This window comes from Hibiscus syriacus, unplaced genomic scaffold (genome assembly GCF_006381635.1).
Source record: "Hibiscus syriacus cultivar Baekdansim isolate YM2019G1 unplaced genomic scaffold, ASM638163v2 tig00110503_pilon, whole genome shotgun sequence".
NCBI classification, from domain to species: Eukaryota; Viridiplantae; Streptophyta; class Magnoliopsida; order Malvales; family Malvaceae; genus Hibiscus; species Hibiscus syriacus.
The window spans coordinates 6,503,327-6,525,330 of NW_024062764.1; the positions used below are offsets into that span (position 1 = coordinate 6,503,327).

A 22,004-nucleotide genomic window follows, 5' to 3' on the forward strand; every position below is an offset into this window, starting at 1 on the left:
ATATATGATATAATTGTTGTACGAATTAAGTTATCTTAATAGTTAAAAGAATAGATGATATTGTTAGAAGATTGCAAGAATATTTTAGCGTTTATTGTTAAATAGGTTAAAAATTGATTTTCGTAAAATAAATTATGTTTTTTAAAATTAATTTTACAGTGTTAAGATAATATTATGTAAATTATTTTTCACTTATCCTTAAATTTTTAGAGAAATTAATTTTCATTTTATATTTTTTTGGCTCACCTGAATTAGACTCGAAATTGAAGTCTTCATCCTGCATTTGATTTGATTCGGTCCTACTTGACTTGAAGTTTGACATGATTTTATGTTAAAAATCACATTCAATTTGATCGAATTATATATATAATTTATTTTATTGTATAAAATAAGAAAATAATTGAAAAAATAAAATAGAAAGAGATATTATTACAATTATATCTAAATATATAAAAAACAATTATAATTTTATGTTGAAACGAATTAATTTTTCATGTTAAATTTAATTATGATCTGATCCAACCACTCCCTAAAAATTTAATTCGATTTGATCTGAATCTAAACTTTTAAATTAAAAAATTAATCAAATTAAATTAAATTAGATCGAAATAAATCAAATCCGAATAAAATTACCATCCCTACCTATAATACCTACTAAACATGATCTCGATGACGTTTACAAAATAAGCTGCCTAAAAAGCCTACCAAACATGTACAAAATAAGTAATAGTATGGGTAATGTGTCATTTACTTATCCAAGGAAATATATTATAGGATAAATTATGTATTTAGTACCTAGACTATCGGTTTTGATATATTTTAATATATAAACTTTTAATTTTTTAAAATCATACATAAAATTTAGTTTTTATCTCATTTTAGTACTCGTCGTTGAAAACTTAATGTGTTTAGTACCTAAATTACCACTTTGGGTCCGTTTTAGTATCTAAAATTTTAATTTTTTTAAAACTTAACATTAAATTTTAAACTGGGTACTAAAATGAAACAAAAACTTAAACTTTAGATATATTTTTAAAAACTTAAAAATATAAGTACTATAACAAATCCAAATTAATAATTTAGGTACTAAGTACATAATTTACCCTATATTATAACCCTCGTAGTAGTCGTATATCCTTCGATTCTGAAAGCAACATGCGTGTTGGAACCTTGGAGAAACATAGTTTTCACGCGGTCTTGTCTCGAGTACTGTCGCATGTCATTGGCTCATTATTTATTATATTATAGGAGGAAGGACAAATTAACATTTAGTCCTTACATTTGACATTATTTCTAATTTGGTATCTAAACTCTTTCTTAGATCATATTAATGCCTAAACTTGGAAGCTTTTCAAATTCAGCCCCTAAACTAGGAATTCATGAAAGTGTAGTGACATGGCACACTGAGATCCTAAAATTTAGAAGTAAAAATATAGTATATGAATTATAATATATATATATATATAAATCTAGATGATAATGTACTATAATATTAGAGTGTCATGTATCACACCTTAAACGTAGTAGCTTTTGATTAAAATGATAGGATACAAAATTGAATATTATTTTAGGTTAAAGTACACAATTGATCCCCTAATTATATGATATTATTTTTTAAGTCCTCTAATTATGAAAAGTTACAAAATAATGTCTCGATTATAGGACACTGCTTTGTTCAATCCCCTGATTAATAAAAGTTACAAAATGATCATTCTACTAGTCATATGTTTCAAACTCATCTTTTTTTGTTAAAAAATTGACGGTCATTTGAGTTAGATGTTAACATGTCGATTGAGATATGATAAGATATTATCCCAAAATCCCAAATGACTATACCATACAAACGATTCTATAATAAACTTTTATCATATATCAATATGTAAATTAACGTCTAACTCATACGATTGTTTATTTTTAATGAAAAATGACTAATTTGGACATGTCGAATGACCATTTTGTAATTTTTATTAATCGAGGGACTTAACAAAATAATAACCTATAGTTAGAAGATTATTTTGTAACTTTTAATAGTTAATGAATTCAACAAAATAATAACCTATAATTAAAGGACCATAAATGTACTTTAACCATCATTTTCTAATCAAATTACCCAGAAGTAAAAACTCTAGTAATCACGTAATTATTTATATACTTTACCCTTTTATTTAAAGTAACTTTATACAATAATTTTTTTTATTAAATTGATTCTTAATACTAAAAATTTTAAGTTACACAAAATATTTTGAATTTGAAGATAACACGTTTTTTAGGGAAAAATACACAAATGGTCCTCTGATTATAGGTTATTATTTTATTAAGTCTCTTTACTATTAAAAGTTACAAAATGGTCGCTCGACTATTTATTATGTTCAAAACTCGTGCTTTTTTGTTAAAAAATTAGCGGTATTATGAGTTGAACGTTAACATCCTAATTGTGATATAATAAAATATTATCATAGAATCTCAAACGATTATCATATTTCAGTAATCATTTTAACGTTCATCTTAAAAGATTACTAATTTTTTAGCGAAAATAAACAAGTTTGAAATATATGAATAGTCAGGTGATCACTTTGTAACTTTTAATAGTCGAGAGACTTATGAGTTGAACGTTAACATCCTAATTGTGATATAATAAAATATTATCATAGAATCTCAAACGACTATCATATTTTAGTCATCATTTTAACTTTCATCTTAAAAGATTACTAATTTTTTAACGAAAATAGACGAGTTTGAAATATATGAATAGTCAGGTGACCACTTTGTAACTTTTAATAGTCGAGGGACTTAACAAAGCAACATTCTATAATTAGAGGACCATTTTGTAACTTTTTATAGTCGATGGAGTTAATGAAGCAGAACCTTATAGTCGGGATCTCATTTGTGTACTTTACCTTTTTTTTTCTATATTTTATAATACAAATATTTAAAGAAAAAACGTGTTAGAAAACATAAATTTAACCCCTAAAAGAAAGGGATCAACGGCAAATGCAACGACACCGTGACTTGCACGCGCTGATGATGCGGCTGGGCATGTACATTTGATCCTGTAATAGAAAGTACGCTGCATTAAAATAAATCGCCGGCTCTGTTGTATGCTTAGAAATTAGCTAATGCCACCACCCTCCTTCTTTCACAAACGAAATTTACAAAAATTATATAAAATCACAAAAAAAGAAGAAAGAATTTAGATATATTCACATCGTCAAATCTCTGAATTTGCCTTTTTTTAAAATAATTTATATACAGAGATTAATAAGTTTATATATAGAAATCTCTTCTTATTTGATTCTTGTTTGATGCTGTGCCTTCCCTTTAGATCTTCATTGTTTTCTTGTTCTTTGGATCTTTCAAATTCTGGGATTTCGAGATCTCTTCCGTTTTCTTCAACCACCTTCGTTACTCAGGTAAGTTTGCTGAATCATCTCTCATTTTCTTCAAGAAAATACATTGTTTCATTCATTCATTCATTGTTGAATTGGATTAATTGTTTATTTTTTGTGGTTTGGGATTGACAAACGAGGGAAATTGAGTGCTGCAAATATTTTTTTTCTTGTTGGGTTTTGAACGAGTCGTCTTAGCTTTGGTAGGTTCGATTTGGGTTGACTTTTTTTGTATTGAAATAATGCCTGTGTTTGGCTTTTAATAGTTGGGAAAATCCAAATGTTTTAACGTTTCTGGTTATAATTTGAAGAAGGAAACGGTTTGTCCTTGAGCCGTTTGAATTTCCCAGAAGTAACAGATTAATGATGAATTTTGTTTTCAGTTTTTTTATTAATTCTGGAAACGTTTGGTTGATTTTCCTTTTCTTAAACTATAATTCTTATCTGCCTGAAGCTTTAGAGTTAAGGGTTTGATCAGGTTTTTCTTGATATTGAAGTTGACCTTTTTCAGTTGAGTTTTGTTTTTCATTTATGATGGATGCTTGCGTTACAATCTAAGTGTTGTAACTCTTTTTTTTCACCTATGGTTTCATTTTTTCCAGATCACATTTACATTGATCCATTGAAGAATCTGTTGTTTGTTGAATATTAATTCATTACCTTGAGGAGGAGATTGGAAACAAAGGAGAAAAAACACATGAATATAGCTGTTCTGTTTGTACTATAGATGAAGGAAGCTAAGGGGTGGCGACTAGGCGGCATGGGTGATAACAAGATCTTGCCCGGTTCTCGCCATCGCACTCCGTTGAAGAGGCCGATATGGATTATTCTAACGGTGTCTATCATCAGCATTCTTCTACTCTGTGCTTATCTTTATCCGCCTAATGGCAGCGGCCATGTTGCATGTTATGTATTTTCTTCTAGAGGTTGCAAAGCCCTTGGTGTTTGGCTTCCTCCGGCTCCTAAAAGGGAATTTACTGATGAGGAGATTATATCAAGGGTTGTGGTTAGGGATATCTTGAATACACCTCCTGTCCAATCTAAAAATCAGAAAATTGCATTCATGTTCTTAACTCCTGGATCACTGCCATTCGAGAAACTTTGGGATATGTTCTTCCGTGTAAGTTGTTTCTTATTGGACACCTACTTTGCTTTTCCTTTCTATGATGTATAATCTTCATATGCTTCATGGATTTTGTTTAGTCCATTAAATTTCATGATTATTTTCCTTGAACTTGGCTTTCATTCGAGGATTTTTCCTATAAAACAGTGTAGGATAGATTATATACAAAATCTACCATGTAATAGATGTTTGCTAGAAAGAAATGTCACATTTGTGCTAGGCCTGAAAAGTACCCTCTGCCAGTTTTGTGTTATTATCTTTCTCCATAAGTAAACTTTATCTGTTTAGTCGTTAATGTAGCTTTGTTGGTATATATAAAAAATTGAGATTTCCTTTTTGGTCGATAAATACTTGGAGAGGGCCAAGCCCTTACAAGAGAAATCTTGTGCTTAGCCATAATATCGAATATATGCAGGTGGGAAAACCTGGTAGAGAATTTGGGACTGGACCATAGTGTTAATAGGGATGAAGTGAGGACTCTCGGTAATAAAGGTGCTATTTCGTGAAGTACTTAAGAGAGGAGTGAGGCCTGCTTAGCCATAACACTGCATTTATACAGATGGGAAAACCTGGTAGAGATTTTTTGAGAGGAGCATAGCATTAATAGGGGGTGAAGCTAGTACTTTTTGTAATAAAGGTGCTATCATATATCTGCAGCATTAGGTAACCAGGGAGATGATGCTTTTGTATTTTGGAGTAGTCTGCCTAGATAGTTTGATCCTTTCTTCATGTTTTTCTCTTCTTCTCTGGAATTCTTTTGCTGCTTTTCAAGGTTTCGATACATGTCAAAATGGAGAAGTTTATACCGGAGTTTAATGATATTCACATTCGGAGGTTTCTCACACCTTGGTTCTGTTTATGTTGCACAAGAATGCAGTTTGCATTTATATAAATGATCATTATCTGCAGAAAGTGCCCATATTTTTATTTTATAACCTTAAGCTGGGAATTAAGAATCATTTCGGGTCTACATTAGATTCAGAAGTAGAAAAATAAAATTGTTCATTTGTATTAGGGACTGGGAGCGAAGCTGTTCATTTGCATACTGAGCAAAGGGAAGGTTTGACTAGTTTTATTCCTATAATATAGAATATAGTCATATAATGACAAAATTAGCCCCCAATGTTTGCTCAAATAGAGACTTTTGGACCTCATTTTTTTGGGAGCATTTTGTCCCAATGTTTCAATTTAATTGACTAGGAGCATTTTTGATGACATGTGACATGCCATCAATCAAGAACACGTGAAAATGCCATGTCACCAACATGTGTTGACAGTTAGTCAACTAACGGTTCCAATTTAACAGAGATTATTTTGACCAAAATTGAAATGTTAGGGGCTAAAATGCTAAAAGAATAATATGGGTCAAGTGACCATTTTGGCAAACGTTGGTCGGTGGGGACTAATTTTGTCACTATGCCTAGAATTTAGTCTGTTTGAACTAACTAGAAACTTGAAGTAAGCGTTTTATAGTGGAAAAATTGTTGGCTCTATGAATCCTATATGTGAATCAAATAGTACTTATGTTTCTTCAGATTGATTCAAATAAAGTAATCATATAGCCTGTATGATAAAAAGAAATTGCTCAATTTTCATGGCAGGGACATGAGGGAAGATTTTCTGTTTATGTCCATGCATCAAAAGAAAAACCAGTGCACATGAGCCGTTACTTCTTTAACCGGGAAATTCGCAGTTCTCCGGTATGTTTCTTAGATTTAAAATCTGATAGTTTTCTCTCTTCCCTTTTATATGATTGTTTTATCATACATGAATTATGTTCCATATTTCTTTGTCCCAAGCATCTTGATTATGTAATGGTTGTTAGATAAAATATACAGTAACTCATTCACTGTGGAGTTGATAATGGTTCCAGAAGACAGCCTAATAGTTTACTTAAGTTTAGCATATCAGAGGGAAAAGGGCGGGCTGCGGACTGCCCTGACCTTGTCCGCAATATCAAGAGTCTGTCTCATTTTATGTTTTTGCAGTCTGTCTTAATTTACATTACCCAATTTTTGTTGACCAATTTTCATGATTCCTTATGGTCTTATGCCTGTATTAAGAGCACTTGGTGCGGTTTTGAAGGTCCGATTGAGTGCGTTTTTCGTGGAGGGTCTAAATTGATTATTTGGTGCGAGTTTGAATACTAAAATACCCCTTATATCTATTGATTTATTTACTGACACTGAACTTGCAGGTTCAATGGGGAGCATTTAACATGGTTGATGCAGAGAGAAGGTTATTGGCATATGCTCTGAAAGATCCTGATAACAAACATTTTGTTTTACTCTCTGACAGGTAAAATAGTTCATCTCATTACACATGGTGACATTTGAATTATATATATAGTTATGAAATCTGAATTATTGATGGTGACATTTGCAGCTGTGTTCCATTGCATAATTTTGATTATGTCTACAATTATCTGATGCATGCTAATATGAGTTTCATAGACAGGTAAGTGAAATGTTAAGAGTAATACACATGCACACACGCATTATGGACCTCTTGAACCATTTCTCAATGTTTGAAATGTATCCCCTCAACCTTGTTTTGCCAGCTATGTGGATCCCGGGCCACATGGAAATGGCAGGTATTCGGCACGCATGTTACCAGAGGTAGAAGAGAAAGACTTCAGAAAGGGTTCACAGGTTTGTCTTAACTGATATGTATTGCGGTAGATCGATTTGGATGGTAAATTCGTGGTCGGGACATGCGACTGGACTTTACCACCGTGAACAAAGGGCATGCATCACTGCTAGTGCCCTGTACTTGTCTGTATCGTTTTCATTTTGAATGCTTGCTGTTTCCCTTGCCCATTTTTTTGAGTCCTCCATCCTTGTTACGGCGAAGTTTAACTTATTGAATTTTATGCAGTGGTTCACAATGAAGCGGCAGCATGCTCTGATAGTTATGGCCGACAGTCTTTACTACTCGAGGTTTCGGGATTACTGCAGGGTGAGTTTGATCCTAGAATGTCATTTGATTTACTGTAAAACGTTGCTGATACATAATTGTTCATGTTTACAGCCAGGTTTGGATGGTAAGAATTGCATCGCCGACGAGCATTACTTCCCGACCTTTTTCAATGTGAGAATCATACTCTGCATCATGTTTCATGCTGTTCACTTTTGCTTCTTCTGATGTGTTTCCCTTTACGTGCCACCTCCAGTTGATTGATCCTGGTGGTATTGCAAACTGGTCGGTAACACACGTCGACTGGTCCGAGAGAAAATGGCACCCGAAATCGTATAGGGGTCAGGATGTTACCTACGAGCTTCTAAGGAATATTATGGTAAACATGCTCATCTCTCTGGTCTTGAATCTCTTGATGCTAGTGAAGTAACAGTTGTAACGTAGTAGTACGGTCGACGTACTTACCACTTCGTGTTTTGACGGATTATGCCGAATACATATGATTCTCTTTGTATAATAAGTTTATATACCCTGACAAATTTTCATGTGTATTTTCGCAGTCGCTCGACCAGAAGACCCATATAACAAGTAACGATAAGGTATGCGTTTTCTTGTGCTTTAAGGTATTCGTAAACTTAACTGTATTCCGAATATAATGTTGACATTAGTCTCCGTCCTTGTTATAGGGTAATGAGCTGCTACAACCTTGCCTATGGACCGGCATTACACGACCATGTTTCCTGTTTGCAAGAAAATTCTACCCAGAAACCCTAGATAAACTGGTGACACTCCTCAATTTTTGAATGAATCCTTCTGTTAGATTGGTGATATTTTCTCGATCCTTTCGTTCCCATCTCGGTTTTTCATATAGATTTATACATTTGTAAATTGGCCATGTTCGGCAATCACGATTCTTGCGTGCAAGGGTAACCGGAAAAAGCGGCAGGGATGACAATCGAACATGGTCAGAGGTTAAGAGTTGTTAGGGTTGTGTCCCTCGAGACGACGAGTAATTTCTCGTCTATCCCCCCCACCCATTTGTACCATTGATACATAATCATACACGTTAAAGAACACTGGGGGATTCATTTATTAAATCCTTATGAAATTGTATTGAGAGGATCACTCAACTGTTCATAGTTATTTCCTTTATCATTTGTCATACTCCCGAAAAGGATCGATATTCGACATTCATGTTCAATGCATATACTGATAGCAAAATTATATGACTTTAATCTTAATTATGTGTTTTCATTCAAATCTCGATGCTTTGGTACAACCATTCAGTACGATCCGGTTCTTTAAAAGCTCATCCAGTAAGCAAATTTGAATTTCGGATTTCTAAGATTCGTATTTGAACTCATTGCAAATAATAAATTTAACATCCGAATCCAAAAAAATAGGGGGGGGGGGGAATGCTACATGCATGCATCTGTGTATAATAAGTATCAATGGCACAAATGCGGAGTCGAGGTCAGACGAGAAATTACCCGTCCGGAAGGCTGTGCCACCAGAGAACCGTTAGCCTCCAACCTAGTTCTAATTCAGCCGAAGAAACCACAGTTGGAAATTAGGAGCCTCATCAATTTATGTAGGGTTTCTGGACAGGATTCCCCTGCTAAAATTGGTTAAAATAAAGTAATTTTACCAACTAGTACAAACCCAATCTACTACGGTATTCCAAAATGAGAAATCATGCACGAATTCTTCATCATCGTACGAAGAAACCACAAATTCCGAGCATATCCGTTGAGAGAGAAGGTGGTAAGTTATCGAGTGTTTGCCATTTTCCCGTTTTCATGGCGAAAGACGAATATATGTTTTCTTAATGACCTTACCACCTCATGGTCATGAGCATCAAGAACAAAGTGGCAAGCCATTATTGCAATGGGATTGCTTGAAAATATACAAGTCATAAGGCCATGTACCATATCACCAGTCAACATGATTCCAAACATCCTGAGCCGAACATGATTCTGAATGCCACTTTCTTGCAGACCAGTCGACATGTGTAACTGTCCAGCGGCAGTTAGCAAAATCACCAGGCTCGACCTTCCGACGACACAGTAATTAGAACACATTTACAAGTTAAAGTAAAACAAAAGAAAAAGGAAGATTCCAGAGTATGATTCTTACATGGAAAAAGGTCGGCAAGTAATGCTCATCAGCAGCGCAATCTTTGCCATCCAAACCCGGCTGTAATAAACAAGAACACAAATTCTCATCAGGTTCAAACTTCCACAGATTATAATTAACAGAAACTTATAACATGATACAGATCATAACAATGATGAAACTCAGTCATTTCACATGTCGGAATCTCCATTTTCTTATACAGATGTAATTATCATTACTGATGGGCTAAACCAAGCAATCTCCAGCAGAAGGTTTGAAAAACATGATAATGACGATGATGGTGATAATAATAAAACCTGAAGAAAGCATATCTAATTGCTTCGATTAAAGGAGGTAGACTACTCCGAAACAAAACCAGCTTCTCCCTTTATTACCTAATGGCTATGTTGCTTCGACTCTTCGGTTTTCTTGAAGTACCCCGGCACCCATATCTGACACCTATTTGAATACAGGATGTGATCGTCCAAAGACTCTCCAAATACATGAAAATCTTGAAAAAGACAAGTGTAGCCAACAACAAGCTGAGCTGCACTTAAAAATGGCGGTTCTTTTTTTAGCAAACACTCTGGTTCACGCGAGTCCATATATAGGGCGGCAAATAATAAATACACGATGGGAAAAGGGGTAATACGTCATACATAAAGTGCAGAACAAAAAAAGCAAGTTACATTCTTTAAGAACAGAAGAAGTTCTTAGAGTATCATATCGTTTGGCTTTAGCTTGTAACTGCTCGGCTTCCTGTCTTCATATTAGGGGCAGAAAAAGCTTTAGATTTTAGTCACGGAAACCAAAAAATCAGTAATTTGACTATAGATCTCCCAGCAAACTTGAAATCATTTCATTCAGGATTTTATTCACTTTGTGTTGCTCCCCTTTTGAACAGAGTGAACTAAGGAATAGTAAAAGCCGAAGTTGTGAAATTGAGATCGTCTTTTCCAACATCACAATCTTCCACTAACTTGTGTATTTTCCGAGAGTCATGCGTTGCGCAATGTAAACCGGATATTTTGTTGGATCCTGCTGACACTATAGAGACTGCAGAAGGAACTTCACTCTCCTCACCATTGTTTGGTGCTTGAGACTCTTGTTCGATTGGGACCACTTTTGACTAGGAAAGAGTATAGATGCAATTTCATTAAGAACAACCAGAGCTTCTTGGATACTTCCTTGCTCACATAAGAATACAAGAAAACTTTCTATCGACTCCGACTCGGTTTTGGTATCAATGTTATTTATCAACTCTACAACGGATTTTGTCTGAAGCATTTCTCTCAAGATATTCCTTGCTTCTTCCATCCTTCCTTCTGCACAAATACCTCTTACATAACCCAGGAAATCAGGAGATGCACCCTTCATTTTGAACTCGGAATAAAATGTAAGAGCATCTTCCATGTCGCCCTTCTTACAGTAGCCATAAATCAGAGCACTAACAGTGAATTCATCAGGCTTAACACCCTTGATCTCCAGATCAGATAGAAACTTCAACGTTTCATCCATTCGACCAAACTTGCAGTAATTGTCAATGAATGAATTATATACACAAATATTTGGTTTGCATCCCTTGTTTATCATAGTATCAAATAAATTTTTGGCTTCTAGCAGTAAACCTTGCTTACATAAATTGTCAATTAGTGTCGCATATGTTACTGTAGAGGGAACCAAGCCAATACTTTCTAACAAGTCATATAGTCGAAGTGCTTCAATAAGACACCTCTGATGGCACAATCCATTTATGACCGAATTGTATGTGACAATGTTGGGAGTAATCCCCTTAGTTTTAGGGGATGCACACTGTCGACAGTCATTTTCGTTCGAGACTATATATTATTATTATTATTATATTACAATTATTATTATTATTATTATTACAAATAATACAACTCGAAGGCCCATTTACAAAATCAACCCAGTGCAGGCCCAGACACGGTTCAAGCCTAGATGACCCAAACTCGATTAGAGTTTTCACATCTCATCTCAGCCGCCAGTATTTACAACCGTTGGATTTGGAGGGATCCAAATGGTTCACTCCGATGTTGCCATGACGCCGCCGCCTCCAACAGATGGATCCAAAAGAAGCGAGGATAGCCGCACACTTCATCATCAATATGGTGAGTCACCATCGCAGATCCGGTGACTCACCGAACGAACAATGTTTTGAGGGCTATAAAAAACCTTAATTTCCCTGCAAAAAAAAAAAAAAACACAACAGCAAGAATAACGGGAAGATAGCAAGCAACACCAACAAGCAACAAACAAACCGAAAGGAGAAGAAAGGAGAGGAAATCTTACCTTCGTTGAAGCCCAAACGTCGTCGGAAAAGTTGTTTTACCGAAGGTAAAATCTTAGATCTAGGCTGTTTTGAAGTTTTTTAGGAAAAAAGGAGGGTGGTTTCGGGTTTAGGGTGTTTCGATCTACGATTGAAGCTATTTTGATTTTTTCCGAACGTGTATAGTAACCAAAATAGTAACTGAAATAGTAACCGGCGACAGTGAATAGTGACCGATCGGTGGTCGGCCGGTGACCGGAGCTCCCTCCGGTGAGGGAATTTAGAGAGAAGCAAAATTGAGAAAATGAGAAGAATTGGCCATTTTGAGCCAAATTTGGGGTATTTATACACTTATCAAAACTACATCGTTTTGAGGAGGGAGTGTATGTGCAATTTCAAGATTGATAAATCACGTCCATGGTCCCTATATTATGTAGTCTTCTATTATAGTCACCGAAATCAAGTTTCTATATCTTTTAATTTTGTCTTCACATTTTATTTATTTTATTTTAGTCACTACCCGTATATTTACATATATTTAAATAATATTTTAGGATTATTTACACTTTTAATATATATATATATTATAATATTTTGAATATTGACCAATAATTTATATATTTTTAATTTAATCCTATATTATTATTTTGGTTATTATTTAATTGCAACTTTATTTTATTTTTATTATTACCTTTTATGTTTAAATAATTTAAATCTAATACTTATATATTACTTTTTATTTTAGTCACATATGTATAATAATATATACTAATGTTTAAAATAAAATAAACTTTAAGTAAATAATATTAATAGTATATCTATGTTTGTTAATTAATATAACATAAAAGGAATATTTTCTTTATTAAACCCACTAAACATAGTTTATAAATCATCCACTAAATTGCCAAAATCTTAGGTAACCCACATTTTGGAGCTAGTGGAGGTTCACATGTTTTTAGGGAGAATATGTTATTTTATGTAAGAAATATTGTTTATGCTCATTAAGTTAATATATAGTTATATATAAATGCTTGTTGTATAAATGGTGGCTTTTAATGTCTTGTATCATGTTTAATATACTAATTATGTGTGCTAAAGTGACTTTGATATTATATATATAATATTATTATTTATGGAAATAGTAAATGTTTTGATATATGTGTTATCACACAAAATAAATTGATTAAGAGTAATATTCGAGCATTTTAATATTGTCATAAAATGATTGTCTTAACGTATAAGAAAGTTACTTTCGATAATTTTAAAATGAAAATATATCCCGTCAAGTAACACCAATTAAATCGAATCCATTTTTTAAAAATTTGGGGATTGAAGAAAATATCGTATTCTTCTAATTAAATTCATCGAGAAAATATAGTTAGATCGAATCTATGGTCTCGTCTCGAGATATTTAATTAATTGATATCCTTATTCTCATTAAATATTGGTAAAATAAATAATTAATCAATTGTTTGATAGGTTTTTAATTTGTTTGACTTTTGCATGTGTTTTCAAAGGGTTTTCAAAATAATAATGTTCGATCAGAAACAATAATTAAATATTATTGTGTTCACTCTTAAAATTATTTTGGGTGCTATTATTTTGAAATTTAGAATGAAATTTTAATATTTTTTTTATTTCAATTAGAGTAAGAATCGATTGCTTCAATGTATGATAGATCGGTTCTTCTCGATAAGAAATGATTAAATATTATTATCTTTCATCCAAAATTTCAAAAAATGTTATTTTAGGGGATCTTAAATTAAATCAGACTCGAGCTTGTACATTTTATTACAAAGACAATTAATTAATCGACTAGGTACCGATTTAGGGCGTTGTGGGGGTGCTAATCATTCCTCACACGTAACCGACTCCCGAACTCAAATTTTGGTAACGCATACCCCAAGTCTGTCTTTTTAATTGAAATTAATATTTTATTAAAATGAAAAATTTATTTTTGGGTGTCCAATCACACCCTAATCAAAGATTGGTGATGACTCTCCGAACCTCGTTTTAGTTCAAACCGATCGATCCAAAGATCATTTTTGAGGCAGGACAACCTTTTCCCCACTCGGGTAAAAGACCGTTTTGACAGCTTTGCGACTCCGCTGGGGACTTTTTTTAGAGAGGCAGGCCATTAGTTGATTAATAAATTGACTTTGCAAATAAAATTATAAATTCATTTTAATTTGGTTTTTGATCCTTTCTTTGGTTTTAAATAAGTTTTGTTTGCATTTTGACTCTTAATTTGCTTAACCACTAAATAGTTGTACTGATCTGTTTGCTAATGTTTTCAGATTAAATAATTGTTCATGTCTTGAGTTTTCTGTTCAGTGTTGTTTGTTTTGTTTTTTCTTTTCCTCACACATTGCATAACTGTATTTATATAACATTAGCTAAAACCCCGCTCCGTCCTATTTAAGTAGGAGTAAGTAACTACTCCCTCATGTGGTTTTCACCTCCGTGCGGGATAGTGAAACACTCATTGGGCTCACGCCTTATGATCCTTGTGAGGTTTTCACCTCCGCAATGACATAAGGAAGTGTGTCCCCTCAAATTGAACTCGATCCGAAAGCCTGTGATAGGCCAGGATTGAGGGTTCGATAGCCCAAGGGGGCACCGACAAAGGACAATTCGAGGACCCCTTAATTTAGAACCAAACCCAATATATAATAAACCTAGAACTCGAATCTAGTCAGAGCCCAACCCAAATGAGTCTTGTAAGGTTAGTACACAAGGAAAAGCTTATTGAGTCTTTTAATTTAGTATTATTATTTTATTTTCCTAATAAATGCATGCGAACTAGAGATCATGCGGTTAGGTTTATTTTTCCAAATAAAGCATGGAACTAGAAAGCATGATGTTAGGATGTATATATAGATACCATGATAAATAGGATCTTTTCCTTCAACTAATTAATACTAACCATTTTATTTTTCTTATCTTTATATATTATGTAAGATACATTTTGTTTGCTCTAATTTGTTTATATTAATTTCTTTTGTTTACATTGCATGATCATGACATGATTCAAAGGTGTGGATTTGTGAGTGGTCATCAAAATAAAATGTTTTCATTATGGACAAAAGGTTTCATGATCAAGTAGACTATAACGCAGCCAAGTAATGGCATCCTGATGAAGCTCCAAGGATATAAAAAAGCTATATGCCCAAAGATCGTATGTCTATTGAGGAGCAAAAGGAGATACGAGAGATAATAGATCAAATATCCAAGATGATGGATAGAATATCAGTTTTGACCAAAGGAAAAGAGACTCCTTCACAAAAAGAGAGAGAGCTTAATGAACCTAATCCTGTAATCTCATATATACAAGGGACTTCTGATCCTAACCAATTTGAGATATCACACACAATCATCATTCGTATCAACAAATTGTCTAGAGATACCAAGGAAATGGTGACAACTGTAGAAGTTCACAGAGATGAAAAGAAGTCATACAATCAGAATTCTTCGATATTTAAGAGTCTTTTCCCAACACCAGAAACTCAAGATAAATCCAAGAAAAAAGGTAATCCTCATTTTGATGATATCCCTATATCATATAAGGAGTTGTATGAAAAGCTACTAGAAGTGCGAGAAGTGGCTCCGCATTATGTGAAACTATGGCAACCTCCTTATCCAAATTGGTATGACATCAATGTTCATTGTGAATATCATGCCGGAGCTCAAGGACATTCCATTGAGAATTGCATCACTTTCGAGCATTGAGTTCAAAATCTTTTGGATTATGGAATTCTAGAGTTCGAGGTAAAGAATCAACCTAGTTTGGTCACTGATTTTCCTATCAGGTTGATACCAAAAGTGTTCAAAGGTAAGGATATCAGTGGGGGCATCCAGGAGGAAGAAGATTTGCTAAAGGCTGAAATTCAAGTTCTTCATTTGAGGAATGAAAATGATAAATTGAACATTGAAATGAAAGCCATGCGTGATGGTTTTCAAAGGATCAATATAACCTTTAAAAATACTGGTATAGGAAATACCCCAGAAGAGTGGACAATAGGAGTCATTAAACTGAAGAAAGATGTTGAACACTAGAAAAAGAATTGCAAGGTGCATGAAGGACGAGCCAGGAAGTTCTCTTATGATTTGCATATTGCAGAAAAAAGGCATGATACAACTGTTAATGATTTGGGAAGATGTCAGGCCAAAAATCAGATGTTTAATTTATCCATAGCCAACATGGAAGCTTTATATAAGTGCCACAAGCGTGAGATTGTTGCTGAGCTAGAAGCCACTAGAGCCAGGAACAATAAATTGATAAGGATGGTAGATAATTTTGAAAATATTGCCCAAAGATTTCATAACAACGAAGATTTTCTTACGAGGAAAAATGAAAGAAGCTATGATCCAAGCAAGCCATTTGGCTCATAAGTTGATCGATCTAGCTGGCTTTACAAGAGAATTGGGGTAGATGGATAACTCAACACCCGAATGTGAATGGAAGCTAACTTGGCTTTTGAGAGAGATAGAGAAGTTAGAAGTTAAAGCTATTCCTTATGTGTAAAGTTGTTTGATGTATCAAAACCTTTGTGTTCAAATGAAATTTGTTTTAAAATGATCACTCTGAAATAAAACCTTTTGTATACATACATTTGCATTACATTTGTTTATTTAAGCATTTTACATGCACTAGTTATGAAAATATGAAAATAATTTATGAAAGGTTTTGTAACAGTAAAACCAAGATCTTTCATTCATATTACGGTATCATCTTGGAGCAATCTCATGAGGGATCATAAGATCAGTTGCAAGAACTGTTTGACAGGTTACATCAAGAGACGAATAACGAAACATTGGGATCTCTACGAGATGGATCGAATCATATGGTCCAAGTAATGGAAACTAAGACTGCTGATGAAGAAGAGATGACAATTAAAGAGCAACAGTGTTATCGGGTCAATACGTCAAGGATGATAACATACCCTGGGGTATCCCACTCGAACCTAAAGAATAAACTCATTAACATGTACAACATGAGGAGGGATTCAAGCAGGTTGAGGAAGCAATAATAAATATGAAAGGTTTTAATGTCTCCCACAAAGAACTAGAAGCAAGAGAACTCAGCTTGGTTCCAGATTTGCTTATCCCCCATAAATTCAGGATGTCTGATTTTGAGAAATATGATGGCACCAGTTGTCCCATAATCCACTTGAGAATGTTTTCTAGAAAAATGAAAGAGTATCTAAATTTTGATGTTTTGTTAATTAACTCCTTCCATGATAGTCTCGTTGGGCAAGCAGTAGTATGGTACACTCATTTAAACCGAGAACAAATCAAGAGATGGGTTGATTTGGCTGATGTATTCTTGGGGAAATATCGATATGTTAAAAGTTTAGCTTCCAAACGTAAGAATCTTCAAGAAATAAGGATGAAAGCCAATGAAAGATTTAAAGAATATTCCTTAAGATGGAGAGAAGTGGCAGCACAAGTTCAACCTCCCATGATAGAAGAAGAGATATCATATATGTTTCATGATTCTCTTCCAAATCCTTTCTATGAGTTAATGCTGGCAAGTTCAAATGATGGATTTAAGTGTCTTGTGACAAGTGGAGAATCGATTGAAAATGCAATCAGATAAGAAAACTTTAAAGTCACATCCAAAAGCCCACATGATCAAAAAACGAAAGCTGATGATGTGAATGAATGTTACATCCAGAACCCTCGCAACCACAAAAGAAAAGGAGAAATTAGTGGTTCAGACCGACCAAAGAAAATCCCACGATCAAGAAATACTTTCGAGGTGTTCCAAATTTCTATATCAGATTTGTACCCTCATTTGATTGAAAATCAATACATCACAACAAGGCCAATGAAAGTGTCACCAAACCCTTCTTCTCATAGCTATGATCAAGATAGTGTCTGTGATTTTCACTTAGGGGTACTTGGACATTCTACAGGGAATTGTATGTCACTGTTAAAGGAGATAGAGATGCTTGTTGATAATGGGGCATTGACACGAAAATTAGTGGAACAATGGATGACAAACTCAAGTAGGGCATCAAAGCATGATTAATTCAATTATCATCACATTAGATGAGTAATGGGGCATCCTGATCAAAGAATAGATCATTTTATCAGTCATGGAGCTTTATTTTATAGTATCTTGTTTGAACATGTTTTTTTTCTTTCTCCGATTTTTTGTAATAAATAAATTTGTGTTACTTTTAAGGTTATGAGCAAAGAATCAAATTTTAATCTTGAAATTTTTTTAGTATCAAATAAATTAAATATTCTTTTAATTTTTCAAGAATTATAGATCTTTGGCAAGTGCTAAAATTAGACCTCGCATATTCCATACAATTACCTGATTTATTCTTGGTCCTTACCAAAACCAAATCCTGACATTATATTTATCTGAGACTTTGAATTAATGTCTCTACCTATTTTTGAGACACCAAATTCATATGTTTACCTTCTCTGGTAAAGTTGATTGATACTACCTTCTACTATATACATGGCTTCAAAAGTCACACCTTTGTTCTTCCAAATACAAAACCGCCATACTGGTAAAAAAACTCAAAAGTACAAAAACTTCATTTATCTGTTAACCTTCCTGCAAGAAGAAACGAGATGAAGCATCATGAATCAAATTGTCAAAGAGAATCTCGAAGTAATTGAGGCATTTTCGAAACAAGAAGAAGAAGAAGTAGAGAGATTAATTTAGATAAATATATCATGCATTAATTATATTGTTTTCATGTAAATAAAAGTTAATCTTGAATATTCATCCCCCTGGGATATCTCTTTTTACAAAGATTTTTGTGTATGAAATGTTGAACGACCTTCTTTCATTTATCCCTTCACAAAAGAAGAAATTATATCCTTTGTTATCCCCATTTGAGCCTGAATGATTTTTCTTCTGATTCAACCCTAACCAAGGATCACCCTCCATACTGGGGGGCAAGGTGAAGGATATATGCTCACAGGAATAAATATCATCAATCTAGTTTTATTACGAAGGCAAATCTCTATGAAGTAAAGAGAGTTTTGAACTACAAGGTATGTTAAATACAAAGTTCTTGAAGATCAAATCCAGTTAAGAAAAAATTTCTGAAATGAAAGAGGAAAATGAGATACTCAAAGAAATTGAAGTCTTATACTCATCCATCAAAGAAAAAGAAAAAAGAAAAGAAAGAAAAAAGAAAAAAAGATGAAAAAGAAGAAGAAAAAAGAAATTGAATCAAGATGGGTGACTCATTGAGCTTCAAGATACAAGGTTGATCAAGTGCAATCGGTTCACAGATTCATTTTCAACAAGAAGCGTAAGAAATATTGGAGATATGAGGGACCCAGAAAAAGAAATGATCCAAGTCAAGCAAGGAAAGATTGAAGGCATCAGAATGAATTGATCATTGGTTTAATTACCGTTAAACACTCGTTTGGGCCTTTTATCCATTTCTTTCGTAACCATGAGTCCTGACCTACGTTACGTACATGAAAAGTCCATTCTAATCATACATGGATTTTTATGTGAAAGAGACTATATTCAGATTTCATTCCGCCTCTCAGGATTGATTTTTTATTTGCAAAAAATATTTTTTAAAAAATCTTTAATGTATGATATGAAAAATGATAAAAGGGAGATTCAAGATGTAAATTTTGAATAACGTCTTGAAGCCAAAGGAAAATTCAAGTTGAAAACCTGAAAAGGCAGCTCGAGTATTGAATGATGCAACAGTGACATAAGAGACGATCTTAAGCTCTTGATGAAGCACCCCACATCCTAAAGACGTTTATGAGAGTCTGAAATCAAGAAGTATCTCTATGAGATGTGCATAACACCTATTTCTTCAAGTTAGTGGACGTTCAAAGAGACATATATGTTGGACCAACCTGAGAGACCTTACTTTGCCAAAATCAACCTACACCTTAAATCAACCACTTGCCATATGACTATGATTGTTGAATGATTTAAAAGAGTAGTTGATTTATTTGATATTCATTAAATTCATGCTTTTGATTTGATTCAATTGTAAACTTGTAAGGGGCAATACTTTACAAAATTCTTTTATTTTTTGATAAGAAAGGAGAAAAAATATTTTCAAATAGGACAGTCTCAAATGAGGAAGGTCATTGAAGCAAATTGATGCCTGTTATGCCTCTATTGGAGAAAAAGAATGAGCGATGTCAAAATAATGAATCACTTCACATTCTTGAAACAAGTGGTTCGGAAGATTAGGAGGGATTGAGGAGAGAACTTGTAACACTCTCTTGTGACATTATCAGCAACTTGATAAGAAGAGGATGATTGTCTCATTCAAAAAAATGTCACATATCCCAATGCATAGCAAAAAGGCAAGAATGCAACCAGTCAAGCAGAATACGACCACCTTATTCAGAAGAGGCACATATCTCAGACATTTCTGTCAAAAATATTGATCACTTCTTATGTTTGTGACAATATAAAAATAATCCCTCAAGTTACTTGACAACGTTGTTGTTTAGTAACACCAGAATGAGAGCATTCAAGATTAACAAATTTGAGCACAAATAGAGCCACAATGATTCATAAATGAGACATTATCAAAGTTGTACATCGTGGGAATCATGAGATTCAAATTCAGTGGACATTGAGAGTGAACCTTTTGACTTGAAGGTTGAATGCATTTTTGAAGGTCCATATTATCTATGTGGGGTATCTTAAAGGCTCACATCAACATGAAAAAGACAGAAGTAATCCATGTGGGGCATCTTGAAGGCTCACACCAGCATGAAAAGGTTGGGATATTTTGAAAGTCCATTTCAACCAGAAATAGAATCTTGGGACATTTTGAAGGCCCATTTTAGACAGAAATGATCCATGTGGGGCATTTTGAAAGCTCATATCAACAAGAAGCAAATGTTGAGGCATGCTGAAAGCCCATTTCAATCAGAAATAGGAATGTTGACCTATTTTGAATGTTCATATCAGCAAATGTTGGGGCATGGTGAAGGCCCGTGTCATCTTTCAAGAAGGTCATTGATTTGAACAAATATTTCCAATGAGATAGAAAGATATGAAGAATGAAAAATGGTGAAATAGTGACAATGAAGATGATCATGTATGATCATTTTGTTCATCATACGGTTGCATTATACTGGTAATTTCACCTACATTGATGCTGGCAAGTTAAGGCATCCCACTTGTATTCCCAACGAGCTTTGTTCTTAAGTGTCCTTATGACATCATGCAAATGCTCTGAACACCATGCAAAAATTTCTCTGGTTGAGAAATTTGGGCAGAAGCCACATGAAAGAAGGAATGTGTTGTCAAATGTTCTACGAACCAGTAACTATGGTGCTAAACCAATGTTACAATCATATGGTATTCCCATTTGTTGACCCAAGATGAAGGTTGTCTGCTACAACTCCAAGGGGTAAAAATGAGAAATTATGAAGAATACTTTCCACAGAAAAAGGGCATTGAAATTTTCAAGAAATTAGTGGAAACAACTAAGATTGAACGATGGGTTGTTGCTTAAATGTCTCAACATGATATGGTACAAATAGCCTTGTTCGAGATACAATTAGATGTGGAAACATGAAAGAAATTAGGATAAAGTTTCTTGTGATGCATTTCAAGAGTCAAATTAGAATAGAAGTTGTTATCATAATTAATCTTTATCAAGATGCATTCTTCAAAGATGATACATTCTCCTTTCAAAGATGAAAACTTTATTGGATTTCTACACAAGTCTAGGTGAAGAAAGCCGGTGTTATGTAAAACAAAATGGGGTAACAAGGTCATAATTCAGATTGCAACAAGAGTTCAAAAAATGAAACATTTCTTTTGAGAATTTAATGAAGCAAAGAAGACACAAAGATGCAATTGGATCAGATGGTTCTTCACAAATGCAAGCTTGATAGCATAAGTTGCTACACTGATATTTGAAGTAAAACACTGGAAATGAATGACTAAGTGAAGGAAGATCGAGTTAGCCACTTTGAAGTCAAATGAAGATTGAATCGACATTTTGCATTCATAAGAACATTATTTGCATAAAAGATCATGCATTACATTTGATTGCATTTGCATAAATACATTTTTATACAGGGACAAAATACTTTACAAGTATAAGGTAGAATTCAAACCAAATGAAGGAATCATGTTAGGAAAGGCAAGCATCTGAATAATAGATGGATGCAATTCACAGAAGTATTATTGGGGCAACAAGTT

The 22,004-nt window shown here is 33.8% G+C and overlaps 1 protein-coding gene across 1 annotated transcript; it reads left to right on the plus strand.

The window, feature by feature from the left end:
* Positions 1 to 4,012: 4,012 nt before the first annotated feature.
* On the plus strand, positions 4,013 to 8,482 carry LOC120129663 (glycosyltransferase BC10-like). The gene is made up of 10 exons (XM_039147116.1): positions 4,013 to 4,506; positions 6,111 to 6,209; positions 6,707 to 6,807; positions 6,895 to 6,966; positions 7,070 to 7,160; positions 7,387 to 7,467; positions 7,540 to 7,599; positions 7,682 to 7,804; positions 7,986 to 8,024; positions 8,112 to 8,482. Exons 1-10 carry the CDS (start codon positions 4,114 to 4,116, stop codon positions 8,226 to 8,228), a joined length of 1,176 nt encoding a protein of 391 aa, XP_039003047.1. The 5' UTR covers positions 4,013 to 4,113; the 3' UTR covers positions 8,229 to 8,482.
* Positions 8,483 to 22,004: the final 13,522 nt, after the last annotated feature.

Excerpts from the sequence above, each read along its gene's own strand:
- LOC120129663 (XM_039147116.1), top strand. The coding sequence starts at position 4,114 with ATGAAGGAAGCTAAGGGGTGGCGACTAGGCGGCATGGGTGATAACAAG. Across the intron at positions 4,507-6,110 it reads TTTGGGATATGTTCTTCCGT|GGACATGAGGGAAGATTTTC; the intron begins GTAAGTTGTTTC and ends TTTTCATGGCAG. Across the intron at positions 7,600-7,681 it reads ACTTCCCGACCTTTTTCAAT|TTGATTGATCCTGGTGGTAT; the intron begins GTGAGAATCATA and ends TGCCACCTCCAG.